General features: G+C 41.9%; 2 protein-coding genes across 2 annotated transcripts; both read right to left on the bottom strand.

Annotated features, from left to right (window-relative positions):
- Positions 1 to 1,902: 1,902 nt before the first annotated feature.
- Positions 1,903 to 18,407, bottom strand: LOC311047448 (nitric oxide synthase 1-like; the record flags this gene model as incomplete). Its single annotated transcript, XM_084060176.1, has 24 exons — positions 18,367 to 18,407; positions 17,883 to 18,045; positions 16,299 to 16,390; positions 15,189 to 15,330; positions 14,957 to 15,096; positions 14,151 to 14,325; positions 13,005 to 13,106; positions 11,843 to 12,037; positions 11,603 to 11,691; positions 10,231 to 10,375; positions 9,125 to 9,229; positions 8,639 to 8,697; positions 8,434 to 8,541; positions 7,887 to 8,061; positions 7,611 to 7,746; positions 7,408 to 7,486; positions 7,031 to 7,224; positions 6,649 to 6,818; positions 5,845 to 6,055; positions 3,970 to 4,057; positions 3,662 to 3,780; positions 3,222 to 3,370; positions 2,635 to 2,829; positions 1,903 to 2,028 (listed from the first exon to the last, which is right to left on the bottom strand). The coding sequence occupies exons 3-24, from the start codon at positions 16,352 to 16,354 to the stop codon at positions 1,903 to 1,905; spliced, it is 2,958 nt and encodes a 985-aa protein (XP_083916302.1). The 5' UTR covers positions 16,355 to 16,390; positions 17,883 to 18,045; positions 18,367 to 18,407.
- LOC311046966 (nitric oxide synthase 1-like) lies at positions 17,847 to 20,220 on the bottom strand (the record flags this gene model as incomplete). The annotated part of the gene is made up of 4 exons (XM_084059546.1): positions 17,847 to 18,045; positions 18,367 to 18,509; positions 18,881 to 18,985; positions 19,717 to 20,220. The coding sequence occupies 4 exons, from the start codon at positions 20,218 to 20,220 to the stop codon at positions 17,847 to 17,849; spliced, it is 951 nt and encodes a 316-aa protein (XP_083915672.1).
- Between the last annotated feature and the right edge of the window lie 355 nt (positions 20,221 to 20,575).

Below are 20,575 nucleotides of genomic sequence, written 5' to 3' on the forward strand. Positions count from 1 at the left end.
TTATGTGGAGCTTAAGCAGACACAGGATCAGACAGTAGCTGAAGGTATCTGTAGAGCTTCAGACACAGGAGCAGACAGTGGCTGAAGGTATCTGTAAAGCTTCAGACAGAGCAGACAGCAGGATGAAGATGGTACTGTGGCTGAGTGTGACCTCTCTGCTCACTGGTAAAGGCTAATTTATTCATCATTTATCCACTTGCCAACTAGAACATTATCTGCAGTATAGCATCACAACCATTTAAACGACTTTAACCTTTTATACTTTGGCTATTCAAAAATAGCAGATCTACAAGCTCATAGCACGGCACAATTCGTACACAATTGTGTACGATGCAACGCATTATTACAACAATGTGTTATCTTAACTTTACACGCGAGTACAAACAACAATAGTTTGTTTGTTGTTGTTGTCGTCTTCTTCGTCGGGCTCATTTCCATCCGTAATCCCCCACACTATTTGGCTTATGTGGACTCTGAACTGTCCAGGTTTTAAATGTGCTGTACAAATAGTGTTGTGCGTATATTCATTATTAGCGAATGTGTGATTGTTATGTGGAGCTTAAGCAGACACAGGATCAGACAGTAGCTGAAGGTATCTGTAGAGCTTCAGACACAGGAGCAGACAGTGGCTGAAGGTATCTGTAAAGCTTCAGACAGAGCAGACAGCAGGATGAAGATGGTACTGTGGCTGAGTGTGACCTCTCTGCTCACTGGTAAAGGCTAATTTATTCATCATTTATCCACTTGCCAACTAGAACATTATCTGCAGTATAGCATCACAACCATTTAAACGACTTTAACCTTTTATACTTTGGCTATTCAAAAATAGCAGATCTACAAGCTCATAGCACGGCACAATTCGTACACAATTGTGTACGATGCAACGCATTATTACAACAATGTGTTATCTTAACTTTACACGCGAGTACAAACAACAATAGTTTGTTTGTTGTTGTTGTCGTCTTCTTCGTCGGTCTCAACGCAGAGCGGCCGTGTGCTGGCTCCGGAAACAGGAAACCACACTACTACTTCTAGTTGCGCTACAGAAAAATAGTCCTTTGATTGTAACGTCAGAAATCTAACATGAAATAAGTTCTCGAAAAATGACGGCCCCCTCACGCATTAGAAGGATTATATCTGACTAGAGTTTCATGGACGTGTTTTAAAAATAAGTCTAAGGTGGAGTTTGAAGATGAATGGGCTTAAATGAGCCTAAATCATTTTCACCGAACCAACATGGCAACCCTGTTTGCCATGTTGACATGGAGACCTATGGAGCTTTATGATTGGGTAGTGGGAAAGGCCTCACGTGATTGGCTCTCAGACCCCGGAAGTGCAGAATGCCAAAAATAAAGTTTGAGCATCTGAACAACCGATCTGCACGCGAGCAAATTGTTATTTTTTCTGGTCACAATGTTCATTGAGAATGTAATTCAACAATTACAACATGTTTAACACAATGTTATAAACACCCCCAAAAAATATACAGCAAATCTTTTTTTTTTTTTCAAAGACAAATCTTTTATTTATGAATACAAATCTTGTATTTACGAATACAAATCTTTTTTTTTACAAATGTAAAATTTGTTCACAAATACAAGTTATTTTTACAAGTACAAAATAATATTGGCATTAATTTGAGCCCATAAAACAAGCACAGAAAAAGAAGGCAGTCGCTCGCTTTGACTCTAATCCTGATTCTTAGCACTGCAGGCTCTCTAATTCTATGGTTACACATGTCTGCATTTTTTGGGGTTGAAACCATGGGTGACGTCTTATCTGTGTTTCCAACACTACAGGTCCTTCCTTCAGTGTAGAGCTTAACACAAATAATAAACAAATAAACATAGAAAATACTGGAGCTGCAGAACACACTGAAGACAAAGCAATGGCAGAAAGCACTCACTCGTCCGAGTCTTTTTTGCTGCTCTCCTCAATGTTGGCAATGGATTCAGAACGCAGTCGGTTGGTGACCTCATTTGTGCGCAGCGTGACACCGAATATGTCCTCATGGTAGCGTCCATCATCCTGGTGGTGGGAGGTGGAGGTGCAGAGAGGGAGGAAAGGTGAATGACATGGTTGCTTTGAACTAGGTAAAACTAGGTAAGAACTAGGTAAAAAAAACACATTCGTTTTCAAATTACAATTCAATTGTTTCAGACTACCATTGTATATTATGATTCTGACTTGCTTTGACTGTAAAAAATACAAATAAATGTTCATAACCTCAGATGTTTGTATTTATTCTTCTTATTTATTCTTCCTTTCACCTTAAAATATCCGCACTGATACAGACATATGATGTCATGCACTATAATAATGTCAGCAGTGCACAAATACCTTACAATCACATTTGTGTGTTCAGTGTGAAGATAGAACTTCTGCCCTTTCCTCTAACTCTTTCCTTCCACAAAAACAAAAAAAAGTACCAATGTACCAAATTGACAAGCCGGTAGTGTATTGAAGTGCTTGGCTAAGTGCTTGGTTAAGTGTGGACCCCCCATTCTCTTCCCTCATTGACGTAGAGAAGCCAGTGGGTGATAATGTGTTGACAGTGTCGGCAGCCAGCATACGGTGGACATCTTTCATGCCTACATGATACATCATTGTGCAATAGAGTAATTCAAGCCTTACTCTGAGTTTGCTCATGAAGAAGCTGGCGTCCTCCAGGCTTATGTTACCCTGCACCTTGATGATCTGCTGGATCGTCTTCAGGACGTCATCCGCCATGGTCACGTCCCCGCACACGTAGATGTGTCCCCCCTCGTCCCTCAGGCAGTGGTACATCCTCTCTGACAGCTGCTCGCGCAGCACGTCCTGGACATATTTCTGACGGAGGTAACAGTGAGCGAGACAGAGTGCATGGGCATTAAGCGTGAGCAAAGAGAAAGGAGAGGAGATGACAGACAAGGCAAGAAAGATGAGGGGGAGTGGGGGACAAAGAGTGAGAATCAAACACAGTGAAGTGAAATTGCGCCTTGCGTGGAGCTGTTCACTTTTGAGCTGAACATCTGCATTTTGTCTTTGGCACCTGGCACCACACAGTTAAAAAGAGATGAGGCCATTAAATGGAAAAAGATAAGGAATATCAACACTTGACTAACTCATATCTACTGTATGTGGGGATGCTGTGTCCTGTTCATACGAGTATGTTCTGTAGCATTTAGAGTATTCTAAAGATCTGTGACAAACGCAATCATCCGTTGAATTTGTTGTGGTACCTTTGGCATGCTGGGCTCTCTTGAGTAGGCTGTATAGAGTCCCTTGAACACCTTCTTGTTCAAGGCATCAACGGTCTCGTCCTTGTAGATGTGGTCCGTCTCAGACTGGCGGCAGCCAAACACCAGATACAGGGGACTCGTCTCAATCCCTGGGGAGGGGACATACCTTGACTTTACTTTGCTGAATGGTACAGCAACAATGAGTTAACTTACAGTGTCTTGTTTAACTATGGCCTGAGATTGTGCCTCAGATTTAATCAGAATACTATTGTTACACAATTATGCACACTGTAGCAGCACTTTGCACTTCATCTCGGGTATGATTTTAATCAACCACATCATGCATAGTGTTAAAATCATTTTACGATGTGGATTTCACATGAACCTCTCTGTGAGGTGACAATAGGTAGGACTAGTCTCTGAAAGTGCATCAGACCAACCCATTTCGCGCTCAAAGAGTTTCTGTTGCCAGAAGCTTCTGAAGGGAGCGATGCCTGTTCCTGGCCCAATCAGGAAGCAGGGGGACTTGTTCTCCTTGGGAAGATGGAACGACGTCGCCCTAGAAGAATCAACATAACTGACTTTAACCAAATAAACCTTCAATTATTGATGATGCTAATGAATAAAATTAATCGGTTTAATTAACAGAACTGACTGAAATAGGAAATTAATTAATCACATAATGACAAACCACACAATACAGCACAAAATATATTGTTGGATATATTCTTAAGAGAAACAAGTTTACCCTCTGACGAAACACGGCACCATCTCGTCCTTCTTTATTCTGTTGAGCCAGGATGAACACACTCCATGGTGTTCGGGACCCTCTCCATCTGAATGACAGTTATCAAACGGGATATTTAGACTTCCTGACTCCTCCCATTTGCACCCTTTAAATGAGTGGTTCTCAAACTTTTTGACATGCTTACGAAATGATATATTTGGTCATGGACCAGAAATATAGGTACATGTCCACATTTTCTCAAGATTGTTTTGAAAATAGCAGATCTACAAGTTCACAACGCGTCACACACGTTGTGAGCTTGTAGATGGGCTATTTTCAAATAGCCGATGCGGGTTAAACTGGTTAAACCAATTTTGCTGGGGACACCCTGGAACACAGGTAGACTACCCACAATGCAATGTTCAATGTATCTGCGCTATAGAGGAAATAACTGTAAATCAACTACTTATAGTCATCAGTGCACACTCATGGGCATGCACGCATATCTAATAAGAGGAAAGAGGGGGAAATGAAGACAAATTTTAGTTGCAGTGAGTTGCAGCTGGTGATGTTTGCTCACTGCTTGGTAGTCTAAGGGCTTGGAAGCTTTTAAGTACAATCTATTAGATGTATGCTGTAGATGTGAAAGCCTTGTCAAACCGTACTGTATGTGCTAACGTAAACATTTGAGAGAGAGCCAGCATAGAAAACACCATTTAGAACAAAGTGGTATGTACATACAGCACAGTGTTTTGGAGATAAAAACAAATATATATATATAATATATATTGGACCAAATCCTGCTGGCAAAACACAGTCAATAGATATTCCCCAGATACTGTAGTTCCAATTTCAGGTCTCATGTTGGCCCTATGGATTAGACTGGTGTTGCCAAAATAACTTTCAAGCCTATAAGTCCTCTGAACCACCAGAATATTTCCTCAGACAGGCTGACTCAATTGACTTTTTCAGTCATCAGTGGCGACTTTCAAGCAGTGACATCAAAAGAACCACTGTGCGGGTACGAGGTACCCTGTCTGCCAGCAAAAAAATCATAATAATCAATCACTCATGATTTAAATTTAAATTATATTTTAAAAACTCTGCTCTATGCCATCGGCCGTGCTCGAGCTTAATTGTCTTGCTAATGGAATGTCAAGAATACAGCCATTTGAGGCCTCCCTGTAGGAACCTGACAGGGAGGCCAGACAAACAGAATTAATTGCTCCTCAAGGCCTTGAAAAAGAGCAAGAGAGCAAGCAAACTTCTTTAATGGGAACACCTAGCATCCCCTGTCAATCAGTCACAGTAAAAGGAATTTTACCTAAGTAGCACTTTAAATCAGAAGGAGGAGAGTGCTTGTATTCGAGTGACTCTTGAATGGATCACGGAGCCCCAGGTAAGCCTGTCATAATTATTACATAATCGCCTAATCGCTATTTTTTGCAAAATCGTCATAATCGTTTCAAGTTGAAAAAGTTCATACTCTTTCCAATATTTTCAAAAATAGTGGAAATAGCAGATCTACAAGCTCACTACAGCTTGTAGATCGGCTATTTTGCATAGTAGGCCTACATTATTTATTTTGATTATTAGTATCGATCATTGTCAGTCATTTCTTTGAATATTGAAGTTATTTGTCATATCTGGCCTGTGCAATTTTTGTTTACAAAGCCAAACAGAAATCGAGCGTTCCTGCAGCTGTCAGCTGTTATAAAACTCCCTCCACCTCCCCAGCCTCCTCCAGTGGTGTGCCATCTAAGTTAAATGTATGATTCTGTGGGTTGCATGATGTTACATCTGTGTATTTGTATGACAATTCATCGTCCAGTAAAACGTCACGATCGTCGACAGCCCTATAGCTCCAGCATTGAGGCAGTGCGTACGGTATAGTACCTCGGGTTCGGTAGGAGACCACGGCCACGGTGAGGTGGACCTCATTGGGATGCGCGTCCAGTGAGGAGCTGATGGAGTAGTAGCGAGGCTGCAGCAGAGGCAGCTGAGTGAGCAGCAGGGTGGTTGGCATCTGAATGGACGGGAACTCCTCCAGCACCTCCACCAACGTGGAGTTGTTGTACCACTTCCACTGCTCATACTCCTGCAGGCCCTGGGGGGGTCAAGGAGGAAGGGGGATTGCAGAGGTGTCACTTGGTCTCACAGGTAGTGGTGGAAAAAGTACTCAACTTCTTTACTTAAGTAAAAGTACCAATACTGCAATATAGAAAATACTTTGTTACGTGTTAAGTAAAAGTCCAGAATTCTAAATTTACTTGAGTAAAAGTACAAAAGTATTGGCATCAAAATGTACTTAAAGTACCAAAAGTAAAAGTACTAAAATATTTGAAAATACAAGCTCACAACGTGTCGCGATGCGACGCGTTGTGTGCTTGTATATCGGCTATTTTCAAATAGCCCAGGTATAAAATAGGGCTAAAGTGGTTAATGTATGTTTTATCAAAATCTTAAAAGCAACTAGTAACTGAAGTTTTCAAATAATTGTAGTGTAGTAATGTTGAACAAATTGTTGAACAAATTGCCAGCAGAATACAACAGAATAAACAACTTTTTCCTCACAAAAAAAGCTAAACCAAACAATTTGCCTATTTTCAAAACTTGCAGCAAGTTCAACACAAGAGCATGGCCCACGAGAGAGCACGGAGAAGGAGCGCTAATGATTGAGCTGAATGCTAAATGAATTACCTTACTGAGGAGCTCTAGTTTCTCCTTTTGTTTCTCATCGGTTGCCAGGTTAGCAAACTGCTGCAGCAGCACAGGGCTGGGCGGGGAGGTGATGTCCAGGAAGTCCTTGAAGGCTTGGAATATGGTGCAGGCAGGGATACGACTTTCCGGTGACCAGTTACTGATCGTACCTGTAGTGACAGAAGAACATGAAGGTAGTTTATTACACCAGTGGTTCTCAAAGTGGATTCCAGGGACTCTCTGGGTTCCTTTAGGGGTTCTAAATTGACCGTTACAAGTCTGTGACTCTGACAATGGAACTGAAAAAGAAAATCTGTACTTAAGTAGCACATGTAGCCTACTTAGTTACTTTACACCACTGCCAAACAGACACATTACCCACCCGAGGCAGTGTTCCTCTCCTCCACGAACTCCAATTGGAAGATTTGATCAGCGGGTGGACCATCCTCCAGCTTCTTTATGAGAGCTGTCACCAGGTCCACTTGGTTGCTAGCGAAGACGCCCACATGGTCACCGGGCAGGTATTTCAGGCCCTCGTGGTTATTTGTGTTGAGCCGAATAAACGCAGTGGTACGACTGTGAAAGAGTAGAGGGGTGAATAGTGACACACCATTTTCAGTCCCTTCCAGATTGCTATAATGCGCTATTTGATAAATAATGTTTCACAATTTGCTGTTTAGCGTAACCAACTCAATTTCTTCTTTTGTTTTCACATCATGAAAATGTTTAAATCCCAGTCCCATGAAACCATAAACTTACTCAGATTTAGGACTTTGCAAATTTAGAGATTCCACCATCTTGGCGCCGTACACCTTCTTCTTGTGAATTGCGTACAATGCTGTTGGCAGTCACATTCACAGTTATCACATTAAGCCTTGTATTCTAACCTCAAGATTTCTTTGCCTGAAAATCGAGTAATCAATGGTGTATAGTGGTTTTGTCATCACTGGGCCAGTGAGTACCTTCCGTGAGGACCGGGGCCTCTTTGACGTAGGTCAGGCGGTACTTGCTCTTCTTCCAGCTGCGGTCATTGACGATCAAGGAGTTGTTTGCTTGGTCCATGTTCACGTCTCCGACACAGAACACCTCACAGGCCGCCTTTGACATGCAACAAAAGTAAGCCATGGAAAAGATGAGTGCACTGTAAAAAAATATGTGTAAAAACACAGAACTTCCCCACGACCGTAATCAGCATAAAGACCTGAAGCCCAAAGGGCGACTGTGTGTAAGGCACCGACCTTAAAAACGTTCTTGGCCCAGGTTCTGAAGGACTCCTCCTGGCCAGACAGCTCGTCCCCCTCTCCCATTTTTAGGATGCGCTCGCCCCCCAGTTCTTCAAACAGAGTGTCAACAGTGTGGGCAAAGGCACAGAAGTGTGGATAGGCCCTAGAGCCAAGGCCAAACACTGAGTACCTACAAAGAGGAAGAAAGAGTGAAGATCAGTGGTGACTGGGGCTAGAGAAATGGCCCTCAAGTCGGCCCTTTTTAAACAGTGCAATCTTTTATTTTTTTTGTGATTTTCGTTTTTTTTCCATATTTACACAGTTTGAATGTTGAAGAAGGTTTTAATTCCAACAGAACTGTTTTAGGGTCATTAAATGGTTAAAATTGGGATTGTGGGTTAGAGGTGTGTTTTTTTCTGAGATAATTCCATGTCCTAGAGAAATCTAGGACATGGACTCACACTCTGAGAGTGGTGCGATGCGGTGCGCACTACAAATATACCAAACCTATGAGTCAACCTATGACCTATTGAGGTCCATGCATGATTTCTGTTTTGATTACCTGACATTGGCGAAGGGTCCGGTACTTCCGAACATACCTGCCTCGTCACTGGAGGACTTTCGAGGGTCCGAGTGGGAGGAGACACTGTTGAAACGCACCTTGTAGGACCTAGAAGACAGGTGGAAACACAGAAACAAGAGGTTGGAAACTGAACTGAAAGCTTGAAACTCCACATACCAACTACTGCCCACACAGTTCAACTCACTTCACTTCTTCTGTGTCAAGTGTTGGGCAGCTCAGCTCCATCAAGCCAGCTCCAAATTTCTACAAAGATGCAAACGACAGGTTGTTTTTGATACATATGCATAATCAATGTGTTGTATGAATCCTGAGGTATGTTGGTGTGGTTTGTTAAACATGCATGCAAATATTCAGTGGTGGACAAAGCTTTATTAACATGCTTGTTAACAGTGCAGGTCGTACAGTCAAATGTTATGCTAGATGTTATCCTTCCTAGAATTAGAATTGAGTCAAAAGTACAATATTTGTCTTTGAAATAGGCTACAGTGATGTATCCAAAATACAAATACTCATGTAAAAAATAAAAAAAACTTACTGTAAGTAGGCCTACAGTACTCAAGTAAATATACGTTGCTATTGTCCACCACTGCAAATTTACGCACGCACGCACGCAGGCACACACACACACACACACACACACACACACACACACACACACACACACACACACCTCTCCATTTTCTGGTGGATCTCCGTTGCCAAAGGTACTGGTCACCACTAACACCAATGTCTCATGCTCCAGGTGCACCATGTCATATTCTTCCATGGACATTACCTGCAGACAACAGAAGAAGAAAAAAGCTCTTTACATATTTGAAAAAATGTAATTGCAGAAAAAAGGGTTGTAGGGTCCCTCAAAGATAACACATGAATATAATATGATAATCAACAAAACGGCTATTTTCTGCAAAGGCTAGGTTTGGTGTAGGGGGGAAAAGCTGACAAAGTACAAGTTTTCTAAGTATTGAGGGTTTAAATGGTTGACTGTCTGAAAATACACATTAACATGAATCAAACACAACGCTACACATTGACAGTGCTGTCAAACAAGTCTATGAAGCTATCTATGAAATCTATGAAAAAGTTGAATCTGCAACACTTTGTTGCAGAGCGTCTTCGTTGAAGACCACCGCACAATGCTGTAATGAACACTCTGCCCAGGCAACAAGTTGATAATGTACTCGCTGCTTCCATATAATTAATTAGCACTCAGCACTATAATGTCAGTGTGCCACACAATCAGTGTGAAGAGACAACTATCCTCATCTACATGACAAGCAGGAATGGCCCCAGGCATTCTCATCTGTCCCTGAACCAGAACCACACACACGCGTACACACTCATGCATGCAACACAATCGCTTGTTGCATGATTGATCACATTGGGAACAAGGAAAATGAAGCAAAATGTCCTGGAGCCAAAACACTACATGATTGAGAGAGCTACTCATGTTATTATTCTTCGTCCAAAGTCATTTACACCGCCAGGGGTGCTTTCAGATCTCATCTTAAACTACAGCTCAATGCCTGGCTGGATGAATCTCAATTCAGACGCGCCGCACTTTCATGCATGTGAGCAGAAGAAAATGTGACAAAAGCCTTATTTGCTTCCTCTCTGCCCTTTATTCATTCTACTTGCTGGGCCATGTCGGATTCAGGACCAGGTCTGGGCCCTGGGGCTGGGCCCAGACCGAGATCCAACTGCTCCCCTTCCCATCAGACAACAGCACAAATACAGGTAGACATTACCCATCTCTCATGAGTATTCTAATGGTACCTTTGCGTCAAAAGCGTGATTGAAGATTTGACAGAGGGTTTTGGCGTAGTCTTGGGACTTGCCCGTCTCAGTGGCATACAATATGGAGGCCTTGACTCTCTTGGCCATTGCTTTACCAAATAACCTGTTTGCGAACTGCACAGCCCTGCAGAGAAGGGGAGAGAGAGACAGAGAGGAAGGGGGAGTATAGAATGATAGATGGAAAAAAGTATAGAAATAGATTAAAGTCAAGTCAATTTTATTTATATAGCACCAAATCACAACGAAAGCTCTCATGATGACGCTTTACAAAGAGCAGGCCTAAACCATACTCTTTAATTTACATGAACCCCACAATTACAGCATGAGCGAGCAAAGAAAAACTCCCCTGTAGTGAATGAATGTGAGGGGAAAAAACTGATGAGAAACTGCATCATTGAAGAACTAGAAATGTGAGAGCGAACACAACCGCCCCGGTCATGGCAAAAGCCTTGGCAAAAGTCTGGCTTCATGGCTTTAACCCATTGAGACCTGAAGCCGATTCTACAAATGTCTTCTAAATTCTAACTGTTTTTTTGAAAAAACTAATGTTACTATGTCAGTGGTTCTCAATCGTTTTAAAATATTTTGTTCAAGGGACCCCCAGAAGCAAAGATTTGAGTTACAAATGTTCGCTTTAAAAAATATATATTCAAAGATTTGCACACATTTTCACGATTTCTCAAAAATAGCAGATCTACAAGCTCATAGCGTGGCACTCGGTATTGCGCTATGAGCTTGTATATCTGCTATTTTTTAATAGCCAAAGTGTAAAATGATGCTTTTTAGGTCAAATCTAAAAATGACACAGATGCTTCTCCCGGTCATGTGATTCATTTCAGCAGACACTGCAGATCAAGTCAAATGTAGCGGATGGATGGCACAGTAGCTACAGACATACTTGGGGGGGGGGGGGCGCAATGTTAAGTCAACCTGTTTATACCCCCCAAAGATGTCCGCCGCTACCAAATGACACTTGTTGACGCCCCCTTCAGTTTTTTTGGCACGCTCTATAGGTAAGAGCAATACTAAAAAGGTGGGTCTCAAGATTTCTTTCAAAAATGTCAACTGATTCAGTGAATCAGTTGACATAAAGTTGAATTCTCCACTGAATAAATAGGTGTGAATCAGAATCAGAATCAGAACAGAATGTGTGCTCAGTGGCAAAGATTTCAGCACTTGTGCAGGTGAGCCCAAAGTTTGTTATTTCGGTCATGGTTGATGACGGAATGAAATGGCTTGGTATTCACATCATGTAAACCATGCAAGTAAATAAACACAAATCAAACTTTGCATCCGATATAAATACACTTTTATATTTTTGCCGTGGCTTATCAAAAGAGTGCATTCTTACTTGGCCAGTTTCTTAAATCCAATGGCTTTCTTTTTGGTGGGTGTTCCGTTGTTCGCTGCCTTCCACACATAGTCTTTCCAGGCATCTGTCTGTTTCAGATAAGGAGAAGGCACAGAGACACTGGTGTGAAGCTTAACTAGGTATCTAGTACTGCACACGAAAAAAACACCCTGTACATGTACTGTAGCATGACAAATCATCCATCCCTCATGACTATAATGTCTGTTTGCATTCCCTCACCTGGTACTCGAAGGAGGGAGTAAGGTGATAGTTTAGCATCTCCTGGCCGAACACTGGTGTGATGCTCCCCGACATGGGGGGCACGACCCACACCCAGTCTGCAGGACAGCCTCCCCGGAGCTTGTGCTCATTGTCCATGTGTTTCATGAAGGTCTCCGCAGCTGTGTGGTGGTCTACTATCGTCACTTTGGATATCTGGAGACAGAGGGCAGCAGGGATGTCATGTATGATTGTTGACTGTCAGAGAGCTCTCAGCTGAATGATTCATCAGAAGAGATTATTACATCTGCCAATGTTACGTATCGTTAGCCTCATAGCATTTTCCATTTTCCGTTTTCAGGGAACAAATAAAAAATCACTTTCTGCCTAAGTCATCTAGGTGACTTAGGCAATCATGAGTAAAAAACACATCTTGCCTAAGTCATGTTTACTGCCTTTATTTATATCTGCCTAACTCTACTCTCCTACCACTGCTGATTCATTCTGCCTTATTGCCAATGTTCTCAGACAGATCAGAATTCTTGTTAAACTCAAAAACTAATTTAGCCCAAGTAAAAAAGTTTACTTAAAAGCACTTTCTGCTTAAGTCATTTTGGAATGTAACAAGCGTTCTGATTGGCTTAGGACATAGGCAATAAGTCACAATGATGCAGCAGCGATAGGAGAGTAGCGCTCGGCAAAAATGTCAATTTGACCAAAAAGTGACATAGGCAATTATGCTATGAGGCTAATGTTATGTATTCTATATTCTGAGAGCATGTGTATGTGCTGCTGACACTTGTCAACTTGTGAATTTATAAATTGTTCTCCACTAGCTGGAATTCGCCTCTGAACTGTATTTGTACTGTGTTGCACCACGGGAATCAGGCAATGTTATGTTGACCAAAGACATAAATGATGTGTAGCCGGTGAGCAAAGTTCAGGCAGAGACACTGGAGTGGGTTACGTGCCTCCTCTGTGGGTTATATAACTGTAACGGGGGTGGGGGCTTTATCTCCGTGCTCTGAAATGGCTGTCTTCTAATTATGTTGAGCAGGGAGTAATATGTACAGTAGCAGAGCCTGAATGACAAGATCAAATATAATACTGACACCTGTGTTTACACTATAAATGCTACAAATACCGCATTCAAATCTCATCAGTTGAATGAAGAGGAGCCCACCTGGAAACTGTAGAGAACAGCAATGTTGATCTCCACCAGCGCTGTGTCCTTCCATAGGGAAGAGATCTTCCTGATGTCCAAGCCCATCCTCATACCTACTTCCTACATGGCAAGGAACGTAAGGACAGCATCATTTCATTGCAGACGTAATATGACAATGACACAGTATGATGTTCTGTAGTATTCTGAGGGTTGCGAGATGGCCATCATAGTTTGCATTAAGGCCTTTGTAGAATCTGTCACTACTTGAGGTGAAGGTGTTAGGTGTGATTAGAATAATAGGAAAAGCATCAAACTCCAGATAAAAGATTTCCCCCTTGCAATTATGGCTATGCAACATGCAAATGTGTTGGGTCTCCTGACTCTTGCCAGTACTGCTGTTTTCACAGCAGAACTGGCCACAGTTATGAAAATAAATTGCCTCCAACACAAAGTCATGCTGCATTGCTCTAAAATCCTTTACAGTATGTGAGCACACTGTAATGCGTGTCCTAGCTAACATGCTGTAGTCTAGTGTGCTATGACTCATGTGCCCTGACTAATATACTTTGCTATTTTGATTACTATTGTTGCTATTCTTTATTACTGTATTTCTTTAATTGTTGCTATTGCTGTAACAATGTTGAGGAACCAAAACCAAATAATTTTACTCTTCTGTACTCGTTAATAAGATGTAAAAATATTTGTATTTTTAAGATTTGAATAATAAGAATGCATATGATTTGGTCAGAATTTATTGAGAGGATAGCCCCTTGAGATGAAGCATCTCATTTTAGAGGGGGTCCTAAATTTAGATTAGTGTAAGGCATTCATGTGTGGAGTTGTTAAAATCATAAAAATACCATCCACGGCACGTCGAACACATTGGCTTTGAAAATGAAGAGTACCTTGGTCTTACATGGCTTACTGGCACTAATTGCAACTCAATCAATTAATTTCTTAGTTGTACTGTTATATTCTTCAAAAGAGGGTTATTATTAATTCATAGCATCATGTGCTACTGTAGCTGTGGTTTTCTATTGCAGTTTTGCTAAGCAAAATGTTGTAGATGGGTAAAGGGGGGCATTTGGATTTACAGTAGAAATCAGGGAAAGGAGGTGCTGAAGCCAAAACAGTTTGAGAATGATTGTTATACACAAACATTACCTCCAAAATATTATAACGTGAGCTGTCACAGAAGTCCCTCGCACCAATCTCTGATCCCATGTACCAGCCGCTGAAGGGGCAGGCAGTGAACTGAATTCCCCCAACATCCAGCATCATGTTGGACACTGCTGGTAGAACGAACCATTTCAGGGCCAGCTCCTTAAACCACTCAAACCTGGGCAAGGAAACAACGTTTATTCAACATACTGTACCTGAATAAAGGGTTTTGTGACATGCAACTCAATCCAATACAATACAGTGTTGTCTCACAAATTCCCAGGCCCAGAGATAAAAAACAGTGAAAGGCATTAAGTTCAATCTATGAGTGTTCCTTCAGTGAATATACAATATACATTTCTTACCCTGCAAACCTAGAATAGGGCATCCATGCTTTTAGCTCCTCCAGATTTTACTATTGTAATGCACTTTATTCACTTATCAGCAAGTGCAATTATACAAAGACTGCAACTGATACAAAACGCTGCTGCCAGGCCTTTTACACACACTAAGATAAATGCGTAACAACGAAAATCGCCTATTTTACTAGCTCCAAAGTTTTTGTTCCACTAATCCTCATTATGCAGTGTCCTGATGCTCATTCAGTGCATGTTTGAGTGTCAGGACACTGCATAATGAGGACTAGTGAAAAAAAAAAAAGCCAAAATAGCAGATTTACAAGCTCATAGAGCTTGTACAGTATATCTGCTATTTTTGAATAGCCAAAGAAATCTTAAAATGATACAGATGTGTTCAAGGTCTTAATGGCTTAAGAGTGAAGCACATGTTTGAACATTCTTTAAACTCACCTGGGGTGTATGATGTCCACCTCCAGGATGTCCTCTGGAGGGATCTCATACATCTCCGGATCTTGCCCGTTGGCTTGCAGAAGGAGGGGCAGGACGTCAAATTTCCCCATTGGGGGCTTCCATCCCTGCTGGATGCAGAGCTAAGGACAGAGACCAAAAGGGAAGTGATCGGACGACATTGATCAAAAATATGTTTTATTGCAACTTCACTGCAACTACCCATCATTCCTACCTCAGTGAACTCTACACTGGCAGGATCTCCAATGATCTTTCCATCAGGCAACTTGTAGCCTGCGTACTTTACTAGCTGACCGTTCCATACCCGGAAGTCATGTAGACCATCTGTTCTCTGAGGAAATATGGTAATAGCTGACCTGCACACACACACACACACACACACACACACACACACACACACACACACACACACACATTAGCATGTTGATATCTGAACATGATATACTACTGTAGATTAGATTTTTGCTAGCTAGGGATTTTCACATTGCAAAGAAAATAAAACATACTCTCTCGCCATGCCTTTCGGCCTGGCGGAGATAATAATAGCTCTGTAGCTCTGGTCCATAGCGTTCTCCTTAGTGCTATGGACCAGAGCAAATAGATAACCGACATACCATATCTGAGCGTGTTTGATGGCATTGCAGATCGTAAAAAAACAAAGAACAGCTGGTGTGAGGGCAGTGGTGATATGCAGCACCAAACAACTTCTAGAAATCTCTTAGCTCGACTCGAGACACTGTAAAATGTTAATTTAACTCTGACAGTGTGCAAAGGAGAGTGTGCCAAACGGACCCTTACGGTAAAAAATTAAAAAGATCTATGGCAGAACCAAGTATGGCTGTCAAAGCTCTAAGCTTTAGAATGTTTTTGCAAAACATCTTTTCAACTTTCACATACTATGCTACTGACCGAATCAAACCTGGCAAAAGTAGTGACAGACGTGCTAGCTACAGCACAGTAGCCCCCATCAACATACTGTAGATATCAGGGATATCACGTGCAGTAATGACCCTGTCAGCCAGTAGTGTAAATGTGAGGTGTCACCGGTGGGCGAGCCAACACTGTCTGCGGGTGTGCCAAGCGTGACTGCTCGCTAGCGGGGTGTGTTGCCAAGCCAGCGAACAATGGTTAGTACACAAAGAGACTGACACATGGGAGAGGCAATACACAGTGTCAGAGAAAGCGCTAAGAGACGGTGCACACGCTGACAGATGGACAGTGGGTTGAGAGAGGGTAGTGACAGAGAGGAGTTGATGAGATACTATACATGGAATGACAGATGGGAAAAAGGGAGATGTATAAAGCATTACTAAAGGATTCCCACCTAATGTTTCCTTTATTGGTGGCATATTTGACGTGATTGCAGATGTAGTTGGACATTTCATGAGGAGTTGTGCAGTCCCTAGCGTCAAACACCTGAAAAACAAATGTCATGATGAAGCACAAACTCTGGAGCAGCTCAAATCTGGTTAAAACACAGCAGAAATATATCATTGGGTATGAACTGAATTGGTTCAACTTTTTATTTTACTTTTATGTGTGACTGTGTTGGGTCATCAGCCATGTGATGTGTACAACACTAGTCTAAAGTCTACTATAGCATCGAGTTAATTTTAAGGAAAGAGCGTTATGAATTCATGAAATCTTTAGTCAGCTTCACAAAAAATAACAGTGATTTAATAGATACAGAGTATCTATACTCTATAAGTATCTATAAGTGCCCTACTTCCACGTTCACAGCCACCTAATTGCTGGGGGACCCGATAACGCTTATTGTTATAGATACCATTCAATCCACCGTAACACAAAAAACGTGCCACAGAGGCACGATTGGTTACCTCCTCTGGCTTTTTGACACAGAAGCAGAGCACATGCTATTTGAAATGGCCATTCTATACTGTTCTAAATCTATGGTTGATCGCAGTACGGTAGCTTTTGACCAATATCTCTAGAATGACTACAACCAACCAACCAACCAAGCACAGATGGAGCGCACAGTTGAATTGTAGGCTACTGTAGTTTGTGTAGTAGCCTGGAAACAAAAAGAGTGGGCACCTCGATGTAAAATTGGCTATTTTGTCCAAAATAATACAATATTTGAAAAATGGTCTGAAGTAATGTAAAATATACTTGATGTGACACATGCACGGTACATCATTATCAGACTTAATTTTATCATTCAACTTCTTGTTTATGGCCCAAAATGACTGGATATACAGGTTTTGTAGCAATGTGTAGCAATTGTAGAAATATTAGACCTTAGTTGTCGAATGTTTAAGCATATTCTCATCATGAATACTTTACATTATGTAAAAAACATTGTCCAAATATTTAATTTTTCAACATTTTGGACAAAACACTCTTCCTTAGTGCCCACTCTTCCTGTTACCAGTGGTGGAAAAAGTACTCATAGTTTTTTACTTAAGTAAAAGTATCAATCCTGCAATGTAGAAGTACTACGTTAGAAGTACAAATCCGGAATTCAGAATGTTCTTGAGTTAAAGTACAAAAGTATTGGTATCAAAATGTACTTAAAGTACCAAAAGTTAAAGTACTAAACTTTTGAAAATAGCAGATCTACAAGCTCACAACGTGTCGCGATGCGACACGTTGTGAGCTTGTAGATCAGCTATTTTCAAATAGCCTAGGTATAAAATAAGGCTAAAGTGGTTAATGTATGTTTCATAATGTAATCATTTATATCTGCAAAGTTACTAGTAATTAAAGTCTACAAATAATTGTAGTGGAGTAAAAGTACAATATTTGCCTCTGAGATGTAATTTTAAATACTCCATTAAAGTAAAAGTACCTCAAAATTGTACTTAAGTACAATACTTGAGTAAATTGACTTGAGTTACTTGAGTTACTTGAGTTACTTTACACCACTGCCTGTTACCAGTAGCCCCACCTGTAATTTGGACCACTGAATCCTCCCGATACAGCGGGCAGAATTTCTCCAGGCTTGCTTGGCACCATAAATGAGCTCAGTGCTCTTCAGTTGGTAGGTTCCCGTATCCCCAATCTCCTTGATCACCTCCTCCAGTCTTTCCACGTGGGGCTTGGAGCCAGCCCTGAACCCAGCACAGTCACACCATGGAAGACATAGAAAATCAGTTACAAGTCATTCAAAGTGATAGAAAATCAAAGCGAACCTTTTGAACTCAAATCTTTGCTTCTGGGGGTCCCTGGAACAAATATTTTGAGATGGGGGTCGGCGGCCAAATACATATAATTGTGGGGGTCCTTGACATGAAAACATTTGAGCGCCACTGATATAGAAACATACGTTTTTTTCAGAATACTGTTGGGATTTAGAAAACATTTGTAGAATCGGCTTCAGGTCTTAATGGGTTAATGGAGAGGTAGATTGGTCTATGAAGCTGTGTGCTTGCCTTTTAATGGAGGTGAAGTATTCGTTTATGAAGTCAGTGGCCAGCGGGATCACCTCGTCTTGGGTTCTCATGCGGAGACAGTAACTTTGCCGTTGGGGCATCATCTTTGAACCCCAACACACCTCCTTGGCGCATACAGGCATCTGGAGAGAGACATCACATTACACATGATGACTATTCCTTCTTTCATAGATTACAGAGGTGCCTATTCTGTCTTTCATAGAGAAATACATTACACACAATACACACAATGACTATTCTTTCTTTTATAGAGAGCAGTGGTGGAAAAAGTACTTAAAAGTGAAAATATCAATACAACATTGTAAAAAATAAATAAGTAAAGGTTTTGTACTTTTAATCAAAATTCACTTGAGTGAAAGTACAAACGTTTTGGCATCAAAATATGTGCCAAAAGTAAAAAGTATTCATTATGCAGAATGGGTAGGCCACCCAACCTATAGAAAGATATGCACCCGGTAACAATGTTGCTTTGTAGTTTGTAGCATAATCTCACCTCGGTGCACTTCTGGTGGAGGATATCATTGTACACGTTGCCAGTTTCCAAGTTCTTGACCATCAGGAACTTTGGGCCTTTGATTTCTGGACCGTGAACTGGAAGCTGCGGGGAGGAACAGAGACATGTGACAGTGAGTCGCTCCAACAAGGGGATTGTAGAGGCCTTATCTACTCATCTAACTCAAACTTTATTGTAACATAATATTTACTGGTAAAAGTGGGTGAAATAGGGTTTGTGCAGGCTCTCAATATGCAGTAATGGGGGGGTTATAAAAGAAACAAAGAGGAAACAAAGTGCATTAAATAGAAGCAAGATTAAAATCAGTGTCATGTGGATTAAAAGTAATTTTACAAACCACTATGCTTGCAGATATGATCAAAGACCATTGTGTCATAAAGAGGGGCCATAATACTCAGGCAACCATATGTGGACAATAACCACACAAGTAAAAGGGAAAAGTGTGACAGAAAGGGAAATGGAAGGTACATTTAAATATGAGTTCATAGGGTTTCATAGAAATAAAAAAGTGCCATAAAAAATAATAAACTATAACAGATGGTTTGTCTGTCTGTCTCCTTGAGTCTTATTCAGCGACAATGAAACAGTAGGGAGAAGGAGACGGGAACGGGAACTGTCTGGCACGGTAGCCTGTTCTCTGATCCTGAATGGATCATCAAAGGTGTCAGAGAACTCGAGGACAGATAGGACTGACTGAACATTCTGCACTTCTCCAGGCAGCTCAAGGCACAATAGTCCCTTGTTGAGGTGATAAAATGGCCTTCTCAACCAGAGTTACTTGCCAGAAACAGAAAGTTTATCATTTAGTTTCCTACCATGTCGTTCTCAGCAGGAGGATCGGTGTGCTCTGTTGGCGTGGGTTCCTTCTTTGGTTCCTCACCTGCGCCGGCATCATTATCCAACACCTGCGGGGGAGGCGTGTCGTTTCCCACACCAAGGTCCCTGAAAGTCAAACACAGGCTCCTCAGCAGCTCATTGTTGTCCTCCACCCCGTTGACCAGCACCCCGCGGCCACCCGCATCCCTCATCAGGATCAACACGGCGTGGCTCTCGGTCGATACGTTCTTCAGGGTCTCCAGCGCCCGCTCGTAGGACAGGTCCACCAGGGGCTTGTTGTTGACGGCCAGGACGATGTCTCCCACCTGCACCAGGCCACATTCCTCGGCTACACCGCCACGGATCAGGTCCGACACGACGATGGGCGGCTTGGACACCCTCTGTTTGAGCAGGAAGCCCAGGCCACCCACTTTCCTCTTGAACAGGCGCACCGAGATGATGTTGGGTTGCAGCTGACAGACTGTAGGCTCCGACTTATGCATGGTGCCGGTGTGTGCTCTGACGTGTGTATGTAAGTGCGGAAATTGTGCGTCCCCAGGGATATGGCTCTGTAGGAAGAGGAGGGGGAGAAGAGTATTAGTTTTGGAGGAAATTGCCTTTACAGGATTATTTGTTTACAAAGTGCTGATTTATCATCAGCTAAAAAGGGCATGCGAGTCAAAGCCTGATTAATGCTCAGTTGCGCATCGTGTCCCTCACCGGAAATGGCAGATCTACAAGCTCACAACGTGTCCCAGTGCATGTGTTGGGAGCTTGAAGGTTGGCTATTTTTGGTGCAGGACACCGGCGCACAACTAAATAAGGCATCACTCAGACTGCTTTCAGAAGGGGTGATAA

The sequence above is a fragment of the Gymnoscopelus microlampas genome, assembly GCF_963454915.1.
Source record: "Gymnoscopelus microlampas genome assembly, chromosome: 6".
NCBI classification, from domain to species: Eukaryota; Metazoa; Chordata; class Actinopteri; order Myctophiformes; family Myctophidae; genus Gymnoscopelus; species Gymnoscopelus microlampas.